The following is a 19,349-nucleotide window of genomic DNA, read 5'->3' as shown; positions in this document are numbered from 1 at the left end:
CTACTTACGCTTCATGTCCATCAGGGTCCATAGAAAGGATATTCCAGTTTATGAAAAAGATCATGGAGACTTTGTCCTCAAGTGAGATACAACTGATCAAACTCAAACAGCCAATCTATTCTGCTAAAGTTCCAACAACTGAAAAAAATTATCTCTTGATTCAGACGTTTATGACATATTACAGTTTCCCTGTGTGCATTACTTTATTGTGTAAAGGTGTGAGAGCACTTGCTCGGTGTTCTCTCCAGTGTGAAATCTGCGGTTTGTTGTCTTCTCCCTTGTAAATGAAACATCCTTTCATTGAAGTGGGGTTAGTTCTTGTTCCAAAAAAAATTCAGTATACTTGACAAAGAGCATAATTCCAGGCACTGCATGCAAACATAAGGTTCGACAATATTTCCCACTTAAGCTAACTTCAGAAGTTTTGATTCCTGAGCATCTGATTCAAGTTTAATTTTCCTGGAAAGTTTTAGCCAACTTATTTTAGCTGTTTTTCAGAAAGCAGACAGGGAAAAGCTTATTGTTCTCGTTGTGTAATAAAATTCTGGTTCTTTTCTTCACTACGCAATTCTAGTATTGGCATGTTTTGATGAAAATATGTGACATTTGGCAGAGTAACAGGTGACTTGGAGAAATGCATTTGGCTAACCTGATGAAAATCATTTTATGGCTAGTAAGCATGATTTAAATTAATCTAAAATATTTAAAACCATCAGAGCAGGTTATAACTTATTCAGAATTGTTATTTGAATTTTAATATAAATTAGAAAAAATTAACTCACTTCAGTCACTTTTGAGTTTTCTGATCAGAATTTTTCTAAGAGGAATATACTGCAGATACGTGGAGAAGGGTATCTGCAGAATTCAAATATGGTCAGACAGTTCTATCGTAATTCAATTTGATTTAAAATTATCTTTGGACTATGACAAAGATGTGTTAAATAAAACAGCAAATAGATTGAAAGTTTAACCTCAGTGTTAAAATGTAAAAAAGCCTTTGCCTAATGCTATGAAACAAGATATGTTGCTAAAAAGCATATTAGGTAGTTTCCAAGACATACACAGAAGGTCATGTTTCTTAAGTTAAAAGTATATCTGTTTAATCTGTCATCTTAATAACAATAGCTTCACCAATAGAAAGAGGCTGAAAATCAAAAAATGGGGAAAACTGAAGGATGAGTTTAGGAAATTTTTCTTTTTTTAAAAAAGGAAAATTTAATCTTTTAGTAGCATAAGTTTTGACTTCATAACTAAATCCTTTATATTGTTGAGGCATAATGCTTGCTTCCGTGCTTAAAAGGCTATAGAAATAAGTTTATCAGTTAGGTTTGCCATTAAATATCCCTCACGAAGGTGATGAGATACCAAACAGCTACTGATGTAGGCAGTAGCTTCTAGCTGGTATTTATTTTAGTGTGAAAGATGTTAGTATATTTTGAATTGTTATCAGATGTTGCTAGTGCACAGAAAGAAAAATGCAGGCAATGAAATCAGTAACATTTAGAAACCGATTGTATTAGTTTCACACTTTCCCACTCGTTTCCATGGATATTTATCTGTAGGCTGGTTTACATTAATATGGGGCAGTTGGATATTTAAAGAAGAAAATTATATCCTGCACAGATTTTAATAAAAAATGAAGCAAACTCCATGCTCAGCAAACTTTCTTGAAGTTGTCAAATTACATGATCACACTATTAATGTCATTTAATTGCTGTGGATAGCACAGGATGTACAGAAGTGTTTTTTCCACAAACGTGAGCTAGTTCTGAAAACTTGTTGATCCCCCTCCCACAAGTTAAAAGCTAAAGTTGTAATACTGCAAACTTCTATGCAAGCAGGTGAGTGTTGACAAAGCTAGGGCCTAAAGCATCTCATTGAAGACCTTTCAAACCTATGTAATAACTATATGTTAATACTATCCCAGTCCCAAGAAAACCCATGGATCTAGGACACTGCAGAGTCCATACCTTCACACTTCATGAATCCTACCACTAAAAGGACATCGCAACATTCATGTAAATGCCTTAAAAAAAAAAAAAAAAAAAAAATCAAAGAATGCCTAATGTCTGCAAACATGCTGTAGAGAAGTTTACATAACGTGTCCAAGTATCAGCAAGTCTTTCAGCATTGGCTTGAGAAATCAGAAGTCATCAGATTCATCCCCTGAACTACTGTAAAAGGCTACACCATCCCCTTCAGACAAGCCTAAAACTTTATAATTTATTATTATACATTTCAACATGACTTAAAAGAGAAAATAACCTAAAGATGTCTTAAAATAAAAATTAATACCAATAGTTTCCTTTCTGTTTGTCCTGTTATCTTAGTTCCCCAGAACAATCCTCCTTTGCTGATGCAGCATGCCCGACCGTGCCAGCAAAGGTGAAGGGCCCAGACAACCGTTCCAAGGCTGCCCAACTGCAGGAGCTGCAGCTCCACAAGAACGCCCTTCTCCCCACACCTACGTTAAGACTGATCAGAGCTGTCAATATGCAACTACAAGAGGGACCCTGAGCCCGAGGCTGCAGCACACCCCCTCTACAGCAATCCCTCTGAGCAGCCACTGCTCTGTTGCCTGTGGTGGATTGGAGAAGGGAGGTCCAAGCACGCAGAGGGGGACCCTTACCCACAGCCCACCTCCCAGAACAGGCGCTCTGCTGAGATGCCCCTAGGTTAGCAGCTGGTAAGCTCATACAACACATCTTTTAGGAAAAAAAACATATCAAGTTTCCTTTTCCAATTTCTTTCTGCTGCAACAGCAGCCAGAATATATCTCCAGAGAGCAACAAATCACCAGAACTGTAGCTGGCACAGAAGCCACAGTACTAAATGATCTAGTATTTAAATGTAGTACACAGCGATTAAAATAATACATTTTTCTATTTAGGTTGTGTTGCTAAACAGAATGATTATCTAGAAACACAGGAGAACCTTTAGATTCAGTGATGTCTAACCAGAAATGTAAGATTTTGAGGGCTTTTTACTAATACTACAACAGAAATTGTAATAGATCATGCTTTCTTTTTACTACAAGCTTACAAACTTGTACTTGAGTAACCAGTAATTTTAGTTTATTTTGTTGGACTGACAGTCATATAGCTCATGCCTGTATGTATTGTCACTGTAATCTCAGTATATTTTCACTGAACTTGTGTTCCAAAATCAGAGATGTTTCCTGATTCTAAAGTACTTGGGCAAAGGAGAGAGATAAAGACATTAATATAATTTTGACCTGTGCAGTAGCAGGTGTAACCTGCGCTTGACACTCATCATTTATAATAGTGAGCTTTTACTCCATGTTATTCTCTAGATGCAACAGTTACCGTGGTAACTGCATCCCAGTATACACATTCTACATCACAAATACAAACGGACATTTCTTTTTTTCCACTTGAACATTTAATTGTCAAAATCTATGTTTTTTCAGACTGGATTACAATTTACTTCGAGAATGAGCTAAGCATAGTTACAAAACTATATGGAAGAGCAGAAGGAGAATGCATGAGGTGTGAGGTGCCATTTTTTTGGCATCGTATGCAAGACAAATATTTTACAATTAGGGAGTTTTATCTGCAGTATGAACAGATGATCAGACATTGTTCAGAAGCACAAAGGGGCATACGTCATACCCATATATTTTCCATTTTAAGCCCACATTCCTGCTTTACTGCAATTTTATCTTTTATCTACGCTATCGCTCGCTCTCGTAATGCATCAAGTGTATGATCCTCAGACTAATTCCAAGGAAAAAAAAGTCTAAAGCTGGCTTTATGCACAATTGAGTTTTCAGTAAATAAGCTCCTGTGGGACAAACTGTTACACAGCGCACGAGAATTACCATGCAGCTCTCATTAAGAGTAACATGTTGCACACCTAAATTACACAATTTGCTAAGGTACTCATATAGGTAAAGCTGTGAACACACTTCACTTGCAGTATCTGAGCCAATTTTTGTATGGGCAGTAGTACCTTATGATTTTCTTCAGTATTTTAATTTATATTTTTACAACAATTGTTACTTGGAAGCACTCGTATCATTACATTTTTTTCAACTATACATACTTTCACAGTAAAATTGACCTGAATGAAAGCTAAAAAAAGTATTAACTATGAAAGTGACTGCATACTTTACTAATTATGAGTACTACAATACATACAAATAAAGTTTATTAACTAATTTTAACATTTTAGGATACTATAAAAATATTAAGGGTAATAAAATTTATGAAAAGGTATTTTTATTGAGTGTTAAATAGAACTGTGTAACAATTTTGTTAGAACTCTTGACACTAATATCACTTTAAACAAACCTGAAACATTAGGAGCAAAGCCATTCTGAGCTATTCATCCTTGCTGCAGTTTTCGTATCAATCATTGTGCTAGCACTGAGCTTTTTTAATAGATTTCTAAAGATTTTTGAAGAAAAATAGCAGATATTTAGCATTATCTATCAAGCCATAATTCCTCTCTATTAATCATAGCATTAGGGCTAAAAGGAGACACAAATCAAGTTTTAACAGATATTACTTGCATTTGCTTCCTAAACAGTAATATTTCACCATTGTATTTATCATCTACTTGACAACTGTTTAATCTTTCTTTTTTCTTTCTTTTTTTGGTTGTTGTTTGTGTTTTGTTGTTTTGGGGGTTTTTTTGAGAAAAAATAAGTCTCCTTTGCAACAAATATTAAGTTTTTAGATATAAGGAATAAAGAAAAAGAAGAAAAGGTAATAAAATTGCCCCTTGACTGATAACAGCCAGCTATTGAATATACATGTAGAACAAATACATTCACTGTCTCTAGCCTCATCCTATAAATAAGAACTTTGGTCCAAACTGTACTTACACTTGTATGGTCTAATCTCAAGAAATTCAAACTGGATAGCTACTTAAATGACAGAGGGGAGAGAAGGTTCAGCTACAGTTAGCAGAGACATTTAGCAGGTTCTCCAAAAGCTTTACAAGTCTCCTGGAGAGAAAAAAGTAGGGATACAAACAGGTAAAAGAGGGAAGAACTGGAGCAGGTAGGAATGTTTGCTTATTGAATCATGACCAACAGCCATTGAGAAGGGTGTGTGAAGTCTATGAATGACAGCAGAAGAAAAAAATTGGCCTTACAGACATATTGTCTGTTACTTCCAGATTAATTTGCATTTCTATTCTGGTCTGTCCTACAAAGATTTTTTTTTTTTATTTCTCAAGCTTTGTAAAGGTGACTGGGATTTCACTGTATGTTTGTAAATATAACCAGCCAAATGGCTCAAGACATAGAAGAGGTACAACCTCATTAGTTAGGACTATATAGAAATGTGCATATGCCTTTTCTTATACAGCCACAACATCCTTACTTTTACAGAGACCAAAATCACAGTTGTTACCCAAAGATACTTCAGACAGATCAAATGAGCTGCGAGCTGAGACCATGAGTTTGATACAAATTCTCCATGCCCTTCAAAGGAAGTCAACAAATGAGCAGCAGCCTCCATCTTTCTTCAGATGGAAAGCAGAGCATTAAAACTATACAGTCACAAATAATGCACGTACATTTCAACAGAAACCCTTGAGAAGACTTCCTAACATCAAGTGGCAAGTAAAAAATTTTGCTTCAGCAACCAAAATATACGCATACCCTTATGACCTAATAAATGTACACAAACACACATATGTAAGCATCTACACTAGGTATCTAAATAGACAGATGCACATAGACATCTATTACACGTCAACCTGAAAGGACTTATTTACCTAGTTTTGGCAAAACTGGATAGTAAAAAGTCTAAATCATCTCAAACTTTTCCTTTGGCCCAAAGCCAGTACAAATGCACACTAGTTCTGCTACAGGATCTACTCAATGCCCAGAACAGTTCTACAGCTCCTTAACATCCAGTTACAGATGCAGGTGCACTTGACCTTTTTCCCTATGCAGCCTTCTTCAGTAACACCTACAATTTCACCTGGCTTATATAAATCTTTCATTATAAAACAAACTGTCTCAACTACTAGTGTTTCTAAAGAGTCATCTTTTTCACAATAATGTTCCTTATGTTCCCACAAATTAGTGCATTATGAAAACATTTCTAAGCTTCTGAATGTGTTGTAAGATAAAGAATTAATTATTCTAACTTCCCACACCTTTATTTTACTAGTACCAACTTTTTTTTAAAAAACAAATCATTAACAAAGGCAACCACTTAGACAACACACATTGGTGCATACAAAGAATTTCAGACATTTGCAAGTCCTACCTACCTCAGTAGCAAACTGCTGCAATCCACCAATATTAATTGGTCCTTCCTCCGTGGCATACAAGTTGCACCCACCAACACAGAGATCTGATGTTGGACACACCATTCCGCATGTCAGGCCAAGTGGATTGTCAGAAAGAATCATTTTGGCAGCTCCATAGTAGTTCTGAAGGAAAAAGAGAAAAAAAAAATTAAACAACACTGACATTATTTAAATGTACCAATATGTTATACAGCATTATGTCAAAGACACTGGAAAGAAAGGCAGCAAAATTGTTATGCAAAGATAAACAATTTTTTTTTTAGCTTGCAAAATAGCTAAAAAGATCTTCAGTCTGAGATGGTCATACAAATTTGTTAAGCCACTGAAAGTTATGTTTGAAAACTACTGTGCTGCATTAAGTACTTGTAAATACTTTCTCCATGTCTAGGTCAATTGGGCAGTAGCTGAGTCGTAACCCTTGTTGAAGGTCTGACCAGAAAGTGACAGCTAGATTATCAGTTCTTTATGACACAGGGAATGAAAAGCTTATTTTACACATCTGTGCACACCATCTCTACAGATGTGCCTGTCCTTCACACCAGATCAGTAGTGCCAATTGTTCCAGACCGGTGAGGAGAAGAGAAGGCTTCACCTGTAGATACTGCACTACTGATTTATTTTTTTTTCCCCCTCAACTAGATACCAATCAGGACAATCACTTACTTTCCTGTTGCTCTAAATAGCAAACTAGGGAACTGATTAAAGAAGTTATGTACAATTCACAGCTTCGCAGCTTCCCAATATTCAGTGTGTATCTTCAGAAAAGGAAAAATATCCTGATAAATGAGAGCTAACAAGATTTCTTCCCATAATAACAATCTAAGGAATGTACATTGGCAAGTTCCCAGTGCCTGATGCCATAAGAAAACAACCCCTAGCTGTTTTTTCAGACCAGATAATTCTCTTAAGTGGGAGCATCAGAGGAAATGACAGGAGTGAACTGAAGTCTTACTCAGAGGGGGAGAGCTACTGATGGCAGTTCTCCATTTACATTAATAAAATTATGGTGTAATTAAAGCAAACCATTTACATCCTATTTTTTCTTCTGTATACTTAATATTGAAGTTTACTTAATCAGACTCTAGTTCTTTATTTTACCCCTCTTCCCACCCGCTCTAAAAGCCCCACCAAGGAAAGTCCATGAAAATGGGTTAATGATACAGTTTCCTTTAAGGGCCAGAAGACACTACAGTACCACTTACAATTAGCACATGGCTGAGGTTCCACAGAAGTTTCCTCAGTAAGAAATTAATGCCAGGATCTCATTCCAGCTTTCTCCAAACTAGCAATAACTGAGAGATTAAAAAACAATGTCTCCTTCCTCTTCCACAACCTCTTCCATATTGCAGTCTTCAATAATCATCACTAACATGGAATTGGTTTTTATAACAAATACCATTATCTCTCTGTTGCAGGACAGCTAACTCAAATGATGTGAAATACCCTGTCACAGCAGACCCTATGCGATGCCTGTGACTTATTGTCTGTCAAGTATGCTGATGTACACAGAAGTGTTTATTCAAAGCAAACTCTACGCCACACAGCGCAAGAATCCAGTTATGAATAAGAAGAGCAGCACAGAGATCTGACAATATCACCAACAATGGGTAACAAGACTTTGGTTTGGGAGGTTCAAATTCACTAAAGGCATATTAAAAGACTGAGCATAAAATTCTCTAAATTAAACCAGATACAGAACACAGCTAGAGAGTCCCAAGACAACGTCAATGTTTAAGAAACATACTTGAATGTATTTGTAGATGCAACTGGACCTGTTGCTTACAGATGCTGGTCTACTGCACAGCATGAGCCCCCCATCCATCACATGGAAATGAAAACAAGCTACCTGGGTTCACTCTCATAGGATTTTCTTAGCCACTATTAAAATCTATTGAAATTCTCATCCTGGCTGAATAGGCATTCACTTTACACAGCTCTTCTGGGAGAACTTTCAACCATTTTGCCAGTGGTGACTGGTAAGGCACTTTATCATCCCCAATTCTCATTTATTCCAACGTAAAGGAGTATTAGTCAAATGGAAATTGTACATATTAGCAAATATTTTCACTCTTGCAGATGAATTATACTGTTTTGATATGCCAGAGACTGTTGGAGCTGCTAAAAACAGCCAGTAGAGACACTGTAAGCTCAATCCAGTAGCAAAAGACAGAAGTCTAGTTATGCTGGAGATGTCCCTGACACATAACCATGCAGACAGCAGAGGTGACACAGTCAATGCAGGACACCCATATGTCTTTCTGAAACAGCACTCAGCGACCAGTCTAGACACCCTACAGCATCTTAAGTGGCCCTAGATGTCTGTTTCCCAGGCAATTAGATCTAGCCATTCCCTTTTTTCACTCTAAAGGAATAATTGCAAACTAGTAGTGAGGATATTTCTCCCCAACTCAAAGACAAAATGGTTTTCAAAGAATTTTTGTTCAGTTTGATATTTCAGTACATATAAGAGTTACATTTTTCCTTCCTGTGTTGTCCAGGATTATTATTTTTATTATCTTCAACTCTGGTTCAATGGAAACAAATACAAAAACATATACTTCCATCTAAGTAACTTCATTAAGGTCTTCTACATTTTTAGGCTTTGTACTTAAAATCAATACACAAATTAGTTATTATGCCTAGAATGCAAAGCTGTTAAATATTCCTTTTTAAAATCAATTTTATTACATATTTGTAAAGTATATTCTTACACTTGAGCTGTGCCACTACAGGCAGTGTCAACACAGCTGGCATATTTTACTTGTTTTGCAAGCTCAAACCAAACTTTCAGCACAGCTATGCTACAGAAAGACAGTGTATGTTAAAGTAGCAAGTGAACGCGGAAGAGATGAGAACCAGGGTCATTGTGAGTATAGGACTGAGATCATGGCATATTGAGGGGATACCTAGGGAAACCTATCTCAGAACATCATGCCAGAGTTCAGTAAGTAGGAGGCTGGAACTGAAATCCTAATGGGGGTAAGGCCAACTGCTGCTGACCCCTTAATTTCGGGGAAACATGATGGAGTATACAAAGGTGGGGTCCTGATTTGGGAAGTTTTGAGATGTTGCTGTCACGATCATGAATTGTTGCTGCTGTCGCTACTAGTGGTATCTGAGAAAAAGAGGTATCGGATCCTTTTCGAATAAGAGTACAGAGTACATGTTACCAGGCTAAATATTACATCATTAGATAAATTGTATCAAAAGGTATATATCTTCTAGTCTTAACACATGAGGTAAGTTTTAATGATAAATTAAAAGACAGTCACAGTTGAAGTACAAAGTGTTCCACTTATTTTTGGGAGCAGGATGGCAAGTATTCTGCACTGCTTCACCAGCGTGCTGCAGCTGTGCAAAAGTGACACCTCTAAAGATGTAAGGGAAGAACAAGTTCACTGCTGACTTGGTATCCCTGTCTGCCAACAAAAATTCAACCTGTGTCAATTTTGCCATTGGTAAACTTAAACGTGCAGAAGAGCTGCAGCTCCCTAACTCTCCTCTTACACTTCCCAGTATAACCACTGTTCCCATTGCCACTGATACTTGTTCACTACCAGTGAAAGGATACGACAGTGTGCTGCTACCACCGACTATGCAGTAAGTTGAGAGCAAGCCCATCTGCAACCTTCCTGACACCCAGGGCATAGTCCAGCACGGAGACTGGGCTGTGCAGGACTTCAGGAGCTCAGCTCTGAGTTGCTTCATCTCTTCATCCTTCTATTTTATGTAGTCGTTTATCCTGCCTTTACTGCATTGATCTATTATCTAATGTCTCAAACTTTATTAGAAAAATGTCTTCCAATACCTGACAAAAACTGGCAGGGAAATACAGTATAGTAAGTTACACTAAGTGGTGTTATACAAACTGTGTTACAAAACTGCAAACCATTGTGTTACTACAGTAATAAATGAGAGTTTGTAGTATATGTACAGTATCTTAAATGTTTAGTTACATGAACAATTTGTGCTTACACAACTTTTTAACCTAAAAACACGTATTAATGATAATTACATTTATCAGTGACATTAAAGGTAGAATATTCACAGAATATTCACATTTTCTAAAAACATATTGATTGCTTTTATTTCACAAAACCAGGGTGTAGTAGGTTGCACACAACATAGACATGAGATGCAGACCTGGCAAGCTGGTAACTAACTATACACCACATGTTGTACATGAGAAAGGATCAGAATTAAAGGAAGGTTGGCTTCATTAAAATAAAAAAATTATTCCAGGGTATGGAACGATATAAGCTACCTTAACAGCTTGGAGTAGGTTTCTTAGATGCTGAAATAATATGATGACTCAGTTGTCTAGTTTCTTACAGACGTCACAGAGGAAGCAAGTCTAAAACTAGGATGTTTCTGAATTTTCTAGTGAGATAAATGTCTGCTCCTGCCTTTGTTCATAGAATCTTTTTTCCTGTGCACTTCCATAGAAATAAATTAATCTAACTGGATAGGATGTTTTGTGGTTTCCTACATCAAAATGTCAATAAATACTACATTGCTAACACAGGCAACAAAAACAAGCCTTAAACAGACATCAATAATCAGTGGAAACCAGGCAGAGGAGGATCTCCACATGTATCATTTGGAAGCATTATATAATTTGCATGCAAATGAGACTGCTTTTTACTTGAAAAAAACCTATTAAAACACATAGGATCAATACTGAGAGACCAGAAGAAATTACATTTACTATCAGGAAATGCTTATAGCATCTTTTCTTTCAATTCAATTGAAGAGCTTTTTATATAAATTCATTATGCATAAGGGTGTTTTGATACTGCAGTTCTCTCAAAAACAATGAAGAATATGCATTATTATGTTTTGTGTAATAAAAATGAATACACTGATTTCATCAGGATTTTGGGACAGAGTGAATTCTTTAAAAAGAAAAGAAGGAAAAAAGTGGTAATTTCTTTTTCATCTGGGCTTAGTTTAGAAAAAGGGAGACATAACAAAAAATATGGGAAAATATCACCACCTTCTATACTAGTTCATGTTCTGTGATGGCTTTAAAATATACTCAAGATGTATTGGATTAAAATATTTTCACATACCGAAGAACCACTATTTAAAGTACATTGTTATGTAAGTAGCATTTTTCACATTGACACACACCAGTTCAAATATAACAAGAAACACCCCCAGTCTGTCAGCCCCCCCGATATCTTCTGAAGAAGAATGAACAAAACATAACAGCAACTTACCAAATCATACATATTCTATATTATAATGCTGATGATTTTTAATCAATCCAGAAATCTTTCACATCATTTGACTTGTGTCATCATAACAGGACTGTAATTTCACACAGTGTCACTATCTTTTTATGAAAAAGAACGGAAGAAATATCTTGTACTGTCATTTTGTCCTTTGTAGTCTAGAATGTGAGAGATTCCTTAATTGACATAGTGTCATCGCAAAAGTCTATTCTACATAATTACACTATGGCAACTGAAACCAGCTGTCAGCCATTCCATTACACTAAGTACAAACAGACATCTCAAGAAAAGTCACTGTTTCAAGTGCATCAATTTAACACCATTACCACTTTTACTTTTAAATGTTGGGTTTTTATATATTTAGTGACCTGAAATACACAAAGATTAACAGAGAAAGCTGAATATAACAGCACTTTCAAAAACCTGGGGACTCAAAGTAGTACTTAAAGATTAATTGTGATGTGTATCTGTATATAATTATTACCAATCATCTAGCTGCTTTCTGACTTCCACAATCCTTCATTGTATTAACAGTATCCCACTTACAGTATTTCACATATGAACTGTGACTCATGATTTTCCAAAATCTTTGCAATGGCATATAGACATCCTTTGTTAATATACTCAGAGTTCCTCTGGCACAGAAAAACCATCAGTCTGTTTCTCTCACCTGTCATAATCCTATGTCTCTCAACACCCTTTCTCCCTTACAATCTTTTCTTCATTTCATTTTCTCTTAATGATCCTAGAGCTTTTTGTCTCTTGCCTTCCTTTGTCTACCCACTTCTCCTTCATACTCATTTCCAGTACATTACCACACTTTTTCCTTTACTGCCTCAATCTACAAACTTCGGATTCACCCTTATCCCTTGGTATCCATCCCTATCTTCCACTTTCTTCCCTCTCCCATTTCTCCCTTGAAAAAACTGAATTTCTCTCTTGGAAAAAAAAAAAACCACCACACATTTCCTTCGGTTTCATTTAAACCAAAGCATTCCTCTGAAATCCTAAAACTTACTCTTGTGTCCCACAACTTTCTCTGTACTGTTCTTGGCATTCATTTCTCACTTCCCTATTTTCCTACCAGCATTCTACACAGTCCAGGGACAACCTTTTATACAGAGGGCAGCACGGCTTTGCTGGTTTTGGGGGTTAAGATGGTGGGTGGGTTTTTTGTTTGGTTGGTTGGTTTTTTGTTTTGTTTTTGTTTGTTTTTTTTTTAAAATGCTGGCCACCAGAAGGCTTACATCCACCTATAAAGTCTGTTAGAAAATGGTTGATGTGTCAGCTCAGGCCAGTTTATTATTAAGGGATTATGGGAATAGATGGTCTTTCTGAAAAAGGAGAAAACCGTTGACTCAATGTCAGGAATCCCTGTAATACTGCAAGACTTGAGATGAAAAATGTGGGAGCTAGTAACAGAGGGCTACAGCAACCAGGTGTGATTTTGTGAGGACAAGTAACACCAAAGATGCTTCTGCACCTCCAATTCTTCATTATAGTCTCAGACTATAAAGGCTGAGTCACTCCTTACACCTGTGCCAAGTTAACACAACTTAATATCCCCATACCTAAACCACACCAACAGTTTTTTTTCAATGCAACAACTCAACCATAAAGGCATCTGATGAAAAAAAAAAAGATCCAAGACCATCTCACTGAACAGTACAAAGGTTGAGCGTGTAAGCAGCTGTTGCTTTCCAACCGGCAGCTTCCTCTGGCCCACACTTCTGCTTAACAGGAGGAAAGCTGGACAGGCTGCGAGTGTTGTTCAGGCTGAGCTGCTTCTGGGAAGCTACAGGATTTTCTGCTGCCGTACAACAGTTCCTTGTGCCAGCCCTAAAGGATGATGGGTGCTGGAGCTCCATTTTACCAAGTCCTCCTTGCTTTGACATATCAACATGGGGAAACCAGAACATAAAATCCTAAAATCACTCCTGGTACTCAGTCAGGTCTAAGGGGGCAAAGCCTTCTGCAGCAGCTGAATGTTTTCTTCTATTATTTTTTTTAAGAAAGATGTAACTAAGATTGCTCTCCTGTGTGATAAAACAAAGAATATACACTATGCAATGTGAAGGCTGTATTTAAAAAGATGACAGCTGGAAGTCAGAATACTTGGTTTGCCGTCTTCGGATGTTTAGAAACAAAAGTAGTAAAGTGTGCATAGTGAATCTGAAGTCTAGTCTCAGAGAGACAGAATTGCAAGCAGTCTGTATGAACCAAGAAACACTGACTGGGAAGACACAATAGAATAGATTGTACCTTTATGAAGTGAAGTTGTAATCCAGTTTGTATGGAAAAAAGAGAATGGAAGTTGTGGCCTACACTCTACTGAGTCACAGCAGCTAACACAGTACAGCGTAAGTGACATCCTTTTTCTCAGAGAGGTTCAAGGCTCATTGAGTCTGGCAATTCAATTACCCTCTCAACCCAGAAACAACCCTCCTCCCCTGTTCCCTCTTCTACTCCTGAGCTCAGGTGTAATGGCGGAACAGCCAGAGCAGCTACATTGTACATGGCCTGTAAATATCTAAAAAGCCTCAGGCCTAAGAGAACAAGAATCCCTGACCTTTTATGATTGCTATAGCAGTTTTCCAACAAAACAAACTACATACAATAGAGCTCTTAAGTACCTGACAAAGTAATTAATTTTCAGTACGCTGCTGTCTAAATACTCTATATTAATAATAAATCATGTTTAAATAAATACCTGCATGCTTATACGAGGATGAGGACAAAGAATTTATTGAACTAAATCTCCTCTGAACAAGTAGAAGGGTAATCTGCTGTAGGGAGTTTCTCAAGTGAGAGATGAAGAAAGATTCAGAACAGGGACTTCAATAAGCCTAGAAAGCACACCCCAACATCCTGGATTTATTGACCTGAAATACCTGAATGTTCTATGTGTCACCTATTTATTTTGTCTAGAAATTATGAGATACATATATAAGCTTCTGGATTAAAAATAAAGTTTATATCCAAGGTGAAAACAGCAAACAAGATTTATCATTTTGAAAAGTATTTTCAATGACATGTAAAATATCCTTGATCATGTGAAGTAAATACATTTATGACAATGACAAAAAATATTCAGCAAGCATATTGCTGAATGGTATCTCAATGATTACTTCAATGAAAGTTTAGAAAAATGCATAACGAAAGTGAAAAAGTACTTACTGGTTCCATTAAAGACTTTCAAAATGATAAGTTAGAAGATTTAGCATGGTTTTCAAAGGCATGCCATTCTTGTTTTCTATGCGCTCTAAAAGCACATGGTACAGGTACCCCAACCACCAGCAGCACTAGAATGAAAGAGGGGAGAGGACACTGCAGGAGCAGCCAGGGTAATGGGCTCTCAAACCAACTCTCCCAGGGCCATGACTTCAGGTGAACCATTTCCACAACCGGTACCCCTCTCTCAGCTTCCACCTTACATCTATTGCTTGCTTGGCAGAAAGCAAGGCATTTCAAAATGCAGTAGTGTAAAAACAATAGTACACACCTATACCTACAAAACAATCCTATTAATAAATGAAACCAGAAGAATTTACTGACGCTTTTTTCCAAAGAACAGAATTTGTTGTAACAGAAGTATTTTCTAGCAAGGGCACCAGAAACTAATTCATCAAAAGGAAAATTCACCCTAGCAGACTGCAGCCATCAAGTCAAGGTTGGGTTCCCTCTATGCACTGTTTATTTCCCTGAGAAGTTGCTTGGTACATGAATTACAAGAGGCACAGCCATTGACACAGAGGTCACAAATATGCAAGACTTGTTTCTCAGCTCATGACTTCAGCTATTTGCTAAGCATATCTGGTTGTGGGTTTTTCTCACTTCTAGTTTTTTGGGTTTGGCGGGGGGGGTGGTGTTTGGTTTGGTTTTCTGTTTACTTGGTTTTGAAGTTCGCATTAGAGCTGTTGCAGAGAAATGCCCCCACAACTATGCTATATCAGATTTCTTCCAATAGGGTAAGGAGAGAAAGCAAAGGGTAAGACTGTATCTAAACTCACTCTTGGAACTGGATTTCACAGAAGCAGCGCTGATTTTAGGCATGCAATTTCTTATCCTAACATTTTGGCTAGCAGAAACCAGCTACCTGACTTTTTAAAAATTCCTCTGTGTGAATGTTTCCTTGCTGTTTATGCAATTATTGGGCATCAACATGAGGTAAAAGCAGTTACCAAAACTGTTGTATATTTTTTATAAAAAACACTTTCAGAGTGGATACAGAAGGTATTGATAGATAGGGGTAGGGTCCAAAAAGAACGGCTATAAGTACATTTCAGGAATTGAAGATACTTAGATTTTCCATAAAGAATGGTAATTCCCCTGAGAGAATAGTAGTATACCATTTTTTTCTAAAGCAGGATTTCCTGATAAAACAGCAAGTGATCAGGTCACCTGCCCAGGGCAAAACCAGCATCTTAACTAGCATCTGCAGCTTCCAAGATGATTTAAAAGAGTTATCATCCAACAGCCCAGACTCTATAGGGTTGATCCAGCTCATGGACCATCTGACAGGATAAATCTGGCCCTATTAAAACCTGTAAGAGCATACCCATTGGCTTCAGCAGGGCAAAGAATTCAGAACTTCAGGGCAAGTTCCTAATATTATTTCAGTATACCTTTGCCAAAATGCAACTCCCAAAGCTCTGCAGTCACACCACCTTTCACAGAATTCAGAATGAATCAGGAGTGAAAGTGACTTACAAGTCACAAAGGAGCTTTGTATTTCTCAGGCTACCAGAATCTAAAAGACCCACCAAATATATCATTCCAGGCTGCTGCTGCTGTTAGTTGTTCTTCCAACATCTGCTGATGCTGTCTTCAGTCCATCTTTCCTGGTTCCTTTTTCCCAGCTTTTATGTTTCAATAATCAGACCATTTTTCCTTCCTCAACAACACATCACCCTATCCTACCCAACACAGAAGCATAACTCATCTTAATAAGACCATGCTGCTAAAATAATTCCATAAAATTTGCTTTAGGTTTCCTAAACATACTACAGTACAATGATGAGATGGAGACTAGCAGTTTCATTACTGCCTTCTACCTTCTCTGTTCAGTTTGCCTGCCTCACAATGCCTGAAAGAGGTAATAAGCAGCAATATGCCGCATACTATACTATAGTTGCAAACAGATGCCTACCTTCCTGAAAACAAATGCTGCAGTGACAGAGTACAGATTATATAAGAACATTGCCTATATGCAGATGCTGGGCATAATGCCAATTACTGTAAACCACATCAATACATAGTTATAACTGATACATGTATCTTAATATCTCCTCTTATCCTAATGTTTCTTGTTAAGGTGCAGAATTTACCGGTGTCTTCTTTGTACAATACACAGTGTAGTAAAAGCAACGTGTCTGTTAACTTGCACACAGCAATGCTCTCTTGCCCACTTCGGCTTTACCTGTGTTGGCCCTTTCAGCTGCACCTAACAGTGAGACATGTTAGAGCATAAAACATGGCCAGAAAATCTCTGTAGCACCCCCAGTAGATTATGAGTCTAGTTGGGCTCATACAGACAAATAAATCACATGGCAGCTAATGATTCCACAGATGGGAAGCAAGTTTTAAAAGGTATGGGGCAATCAATATCCAGTCATCTTTAGGCTAGCCCAGACAGCCTAATTAATCTTGTCATATCAACTTTACAGTCATCTTTATTTATTTCTGACTGTTAAAAGTCATTTGTAAACCACAAATCAGAATAATGTTTTTAAGATTTCATTATGATCATAGTATAATAGCCTATTAAGGAACAGGTACAGTACCTCCAAAGAGGGGATTCAATTTATTCCTGTAGTATTTTATTATAGTCTAAGTGACTGACTACATTTGCATTAACCAGAGCCTCTTACTATAAACTGCAAAACACTGAGATGACCACATTCATACCAAGTATCTGCCCAAAGCACATTTAAACTATAATCACTTCTTAAAAAAAAACCTCACAAAAAAAACCCAAATTTAATGAAAGAGAAGTTTTATAACTGTAATACCTTAGGTAGCAGCAAGGTTAAATAATTACATGTAACACTCAGTATTTTGAATATCATCATACTTGAAAACCATCAAAACCAAAAACTCCATAGAAAAAGTGACATGAAGAAATAAATTTGCACTATACACTATCTGTATGGGCACAGAACAGCAGCAAAATAATTAAAAATTAGCTGACTGTTGAGCTTTAAAGCATCTGTTGTAAACTACCTTTTTAACATTTATAAAGATAGACTTTGAAAAGCAATCTCACTAACAGAACTGCAAGTAACTTCTGTTTCATGCTTCCATGTACTACTGCAAGCCTGATTTTACCTTGTTTGCAATACTCGTGATGAATGACTTGATGTCCAGATTAGTTGGGCAACTCTTCTGACAGGGGGCGTCCACACACTTTAAACATCTGCAGGAATAAAAGAAAATGCGTCAAGGAGACATGGAATACAAATGCTGGCAATAGCATAAGAGTTTCAAGTTAGCATGGTAGAAGACAAGCCACAGAGGAATAATACAGAGTGTTTTCATAAAATGTCTATTTAAAACCTCAAAGCACTGCATGATCATTATTGACTTGCATTCAACACTGATGCATTACATTCTGTCGACTCCACTTCAGAAAGGAAGGCAGTAGGGTGCAGTTATAAACATATAGACTACACATCTAAGTATTAGGAAACAGTGTCTAATTACACAAAAGTAATTTTTTCCCTGGAATCCAAGATAGTTAAGCTTCTTATAATTTCATTTTTCTATTTGAAAAACATCTGCACTGTGAATCTGAATTTATTTTAAGAGTTCTGGAAGTGTCACTGTGGATTAAATTCTGAATGTTGGAAAATCAGACATACTTACTTTGTATTGCATGTGCCAAAGAGGAAGAATGTTGATAAATTTTCAAGGCACCTTTCCTATGATATTTCTGTGACCTCTGAAAACAATTCAGTAGTCTTATGCATACTCCCAACTGAAATCCCTAAGACCCTCTTCTCTTGTGATCCCTAATGACAAATCTAACTATATATTAAATACTAAGTAGCAAAGATTTATTGTCTGTTCCTGCATAGGCATCAATGAGGATGTACCAGTCTGCTTACTGGCTCAAGTCCCATCTAAGGATTCAGCCCTCAGGGCAGTCTACACAATTCGCAGTAAGCAAACCTAACAAAAAACGGTAAAAGTCAGCTGAAGAAGTTAAACTGTTCTCTATTAAACACAAAGGTATTTGCACACACTTTTGGTTTTACATATCATAGGTCAAATGCAACACCACTAATTATGTCAGAATTCATGAAGTTATTCCAGAGGCCCTTTCAATATTGATTTATTAACATATAGAATTTAACAATCTATGGAAAATGAAATAAAATCTGTTTTTTATGTAATATATGAGCACAACTACTTATGTAAGTTCCATGAGTCCACCTTAACTATTGTTCCTTAGTGACAGTAACCAGTGGAACTGAACATTTTCAAACACAGAAAAGCTGCATGGACTACATGCACAAGGAAATGAAGAGCAAGCAACATTAAAAGGAATGAAATGCCTGAAATACCTACAGTGAAAAACTGGCCTGACTTTGTCCATCACAAGCATTGCTTTTACTTTTTTGTTGTTTTTTTCAATTAAGGGTGGAATAAGAGAGAAGGCAAAGCCAGTTAAGTAAAAGATTAATTAGTCTTTCATTCTTCCTATTCATTATCATCTAGCTGGGTATTACAAACACCACAGCGCCAGCAAAATGTGAGGGTACATGTGGCAGTGGCTGTTAGGATTTTCTGATAGAACTAGTCATGGGGAAAAGGTCCCAG

At 36.9% G+C, this 19,349-nt stretch overlaps 1 protein-coding gene across 1 annotated transcript in view; it reads right to left on the bottom strand.

Moving 5' to 3' along the window:
* DPYD (dihydropyrimidine dehydrogenase) overlaps positions 1 to 19,349 on the bottom strand; it is a 366,956-nt gene that overhangs the window by 251,905 nt on the left and 95,702 nt on the right. The window contains exons 4-5 of the mRNA XM_055724875.1: positions 17,856 to 17,943; positions 6,253 to 6,414 (exon numbers count right to left, since the gene is read on the bottom strand). Of these exons, the coding sequence (XP_055580850.1) occupies positions 6,253 to 6,414; positions 17,856 to 17,943 (250 nt within the window). The remainder of the gene's footprint in view (positions 1 to 6,252; positions 6,415 to 17,855; positions 17,944 to 19,349) is intronic.

The sequence above is a fragment of the Falco cherrug genome, chromosome 12 (genome assembly GCF_023634085.1).
Source record: "Falco cherrug isolate bFalChe1 chromosome 12, bFalChe1.pri, whole genome shotgun sequence".
NCBI lineage: Eukaryota > Metazoa > Chordata > Aves > Falconiformes > Falconidae > Falco > Falco cherrug.
This window is presented reverse-complemented; position numbering and strand designations above follow the sequence as displayed.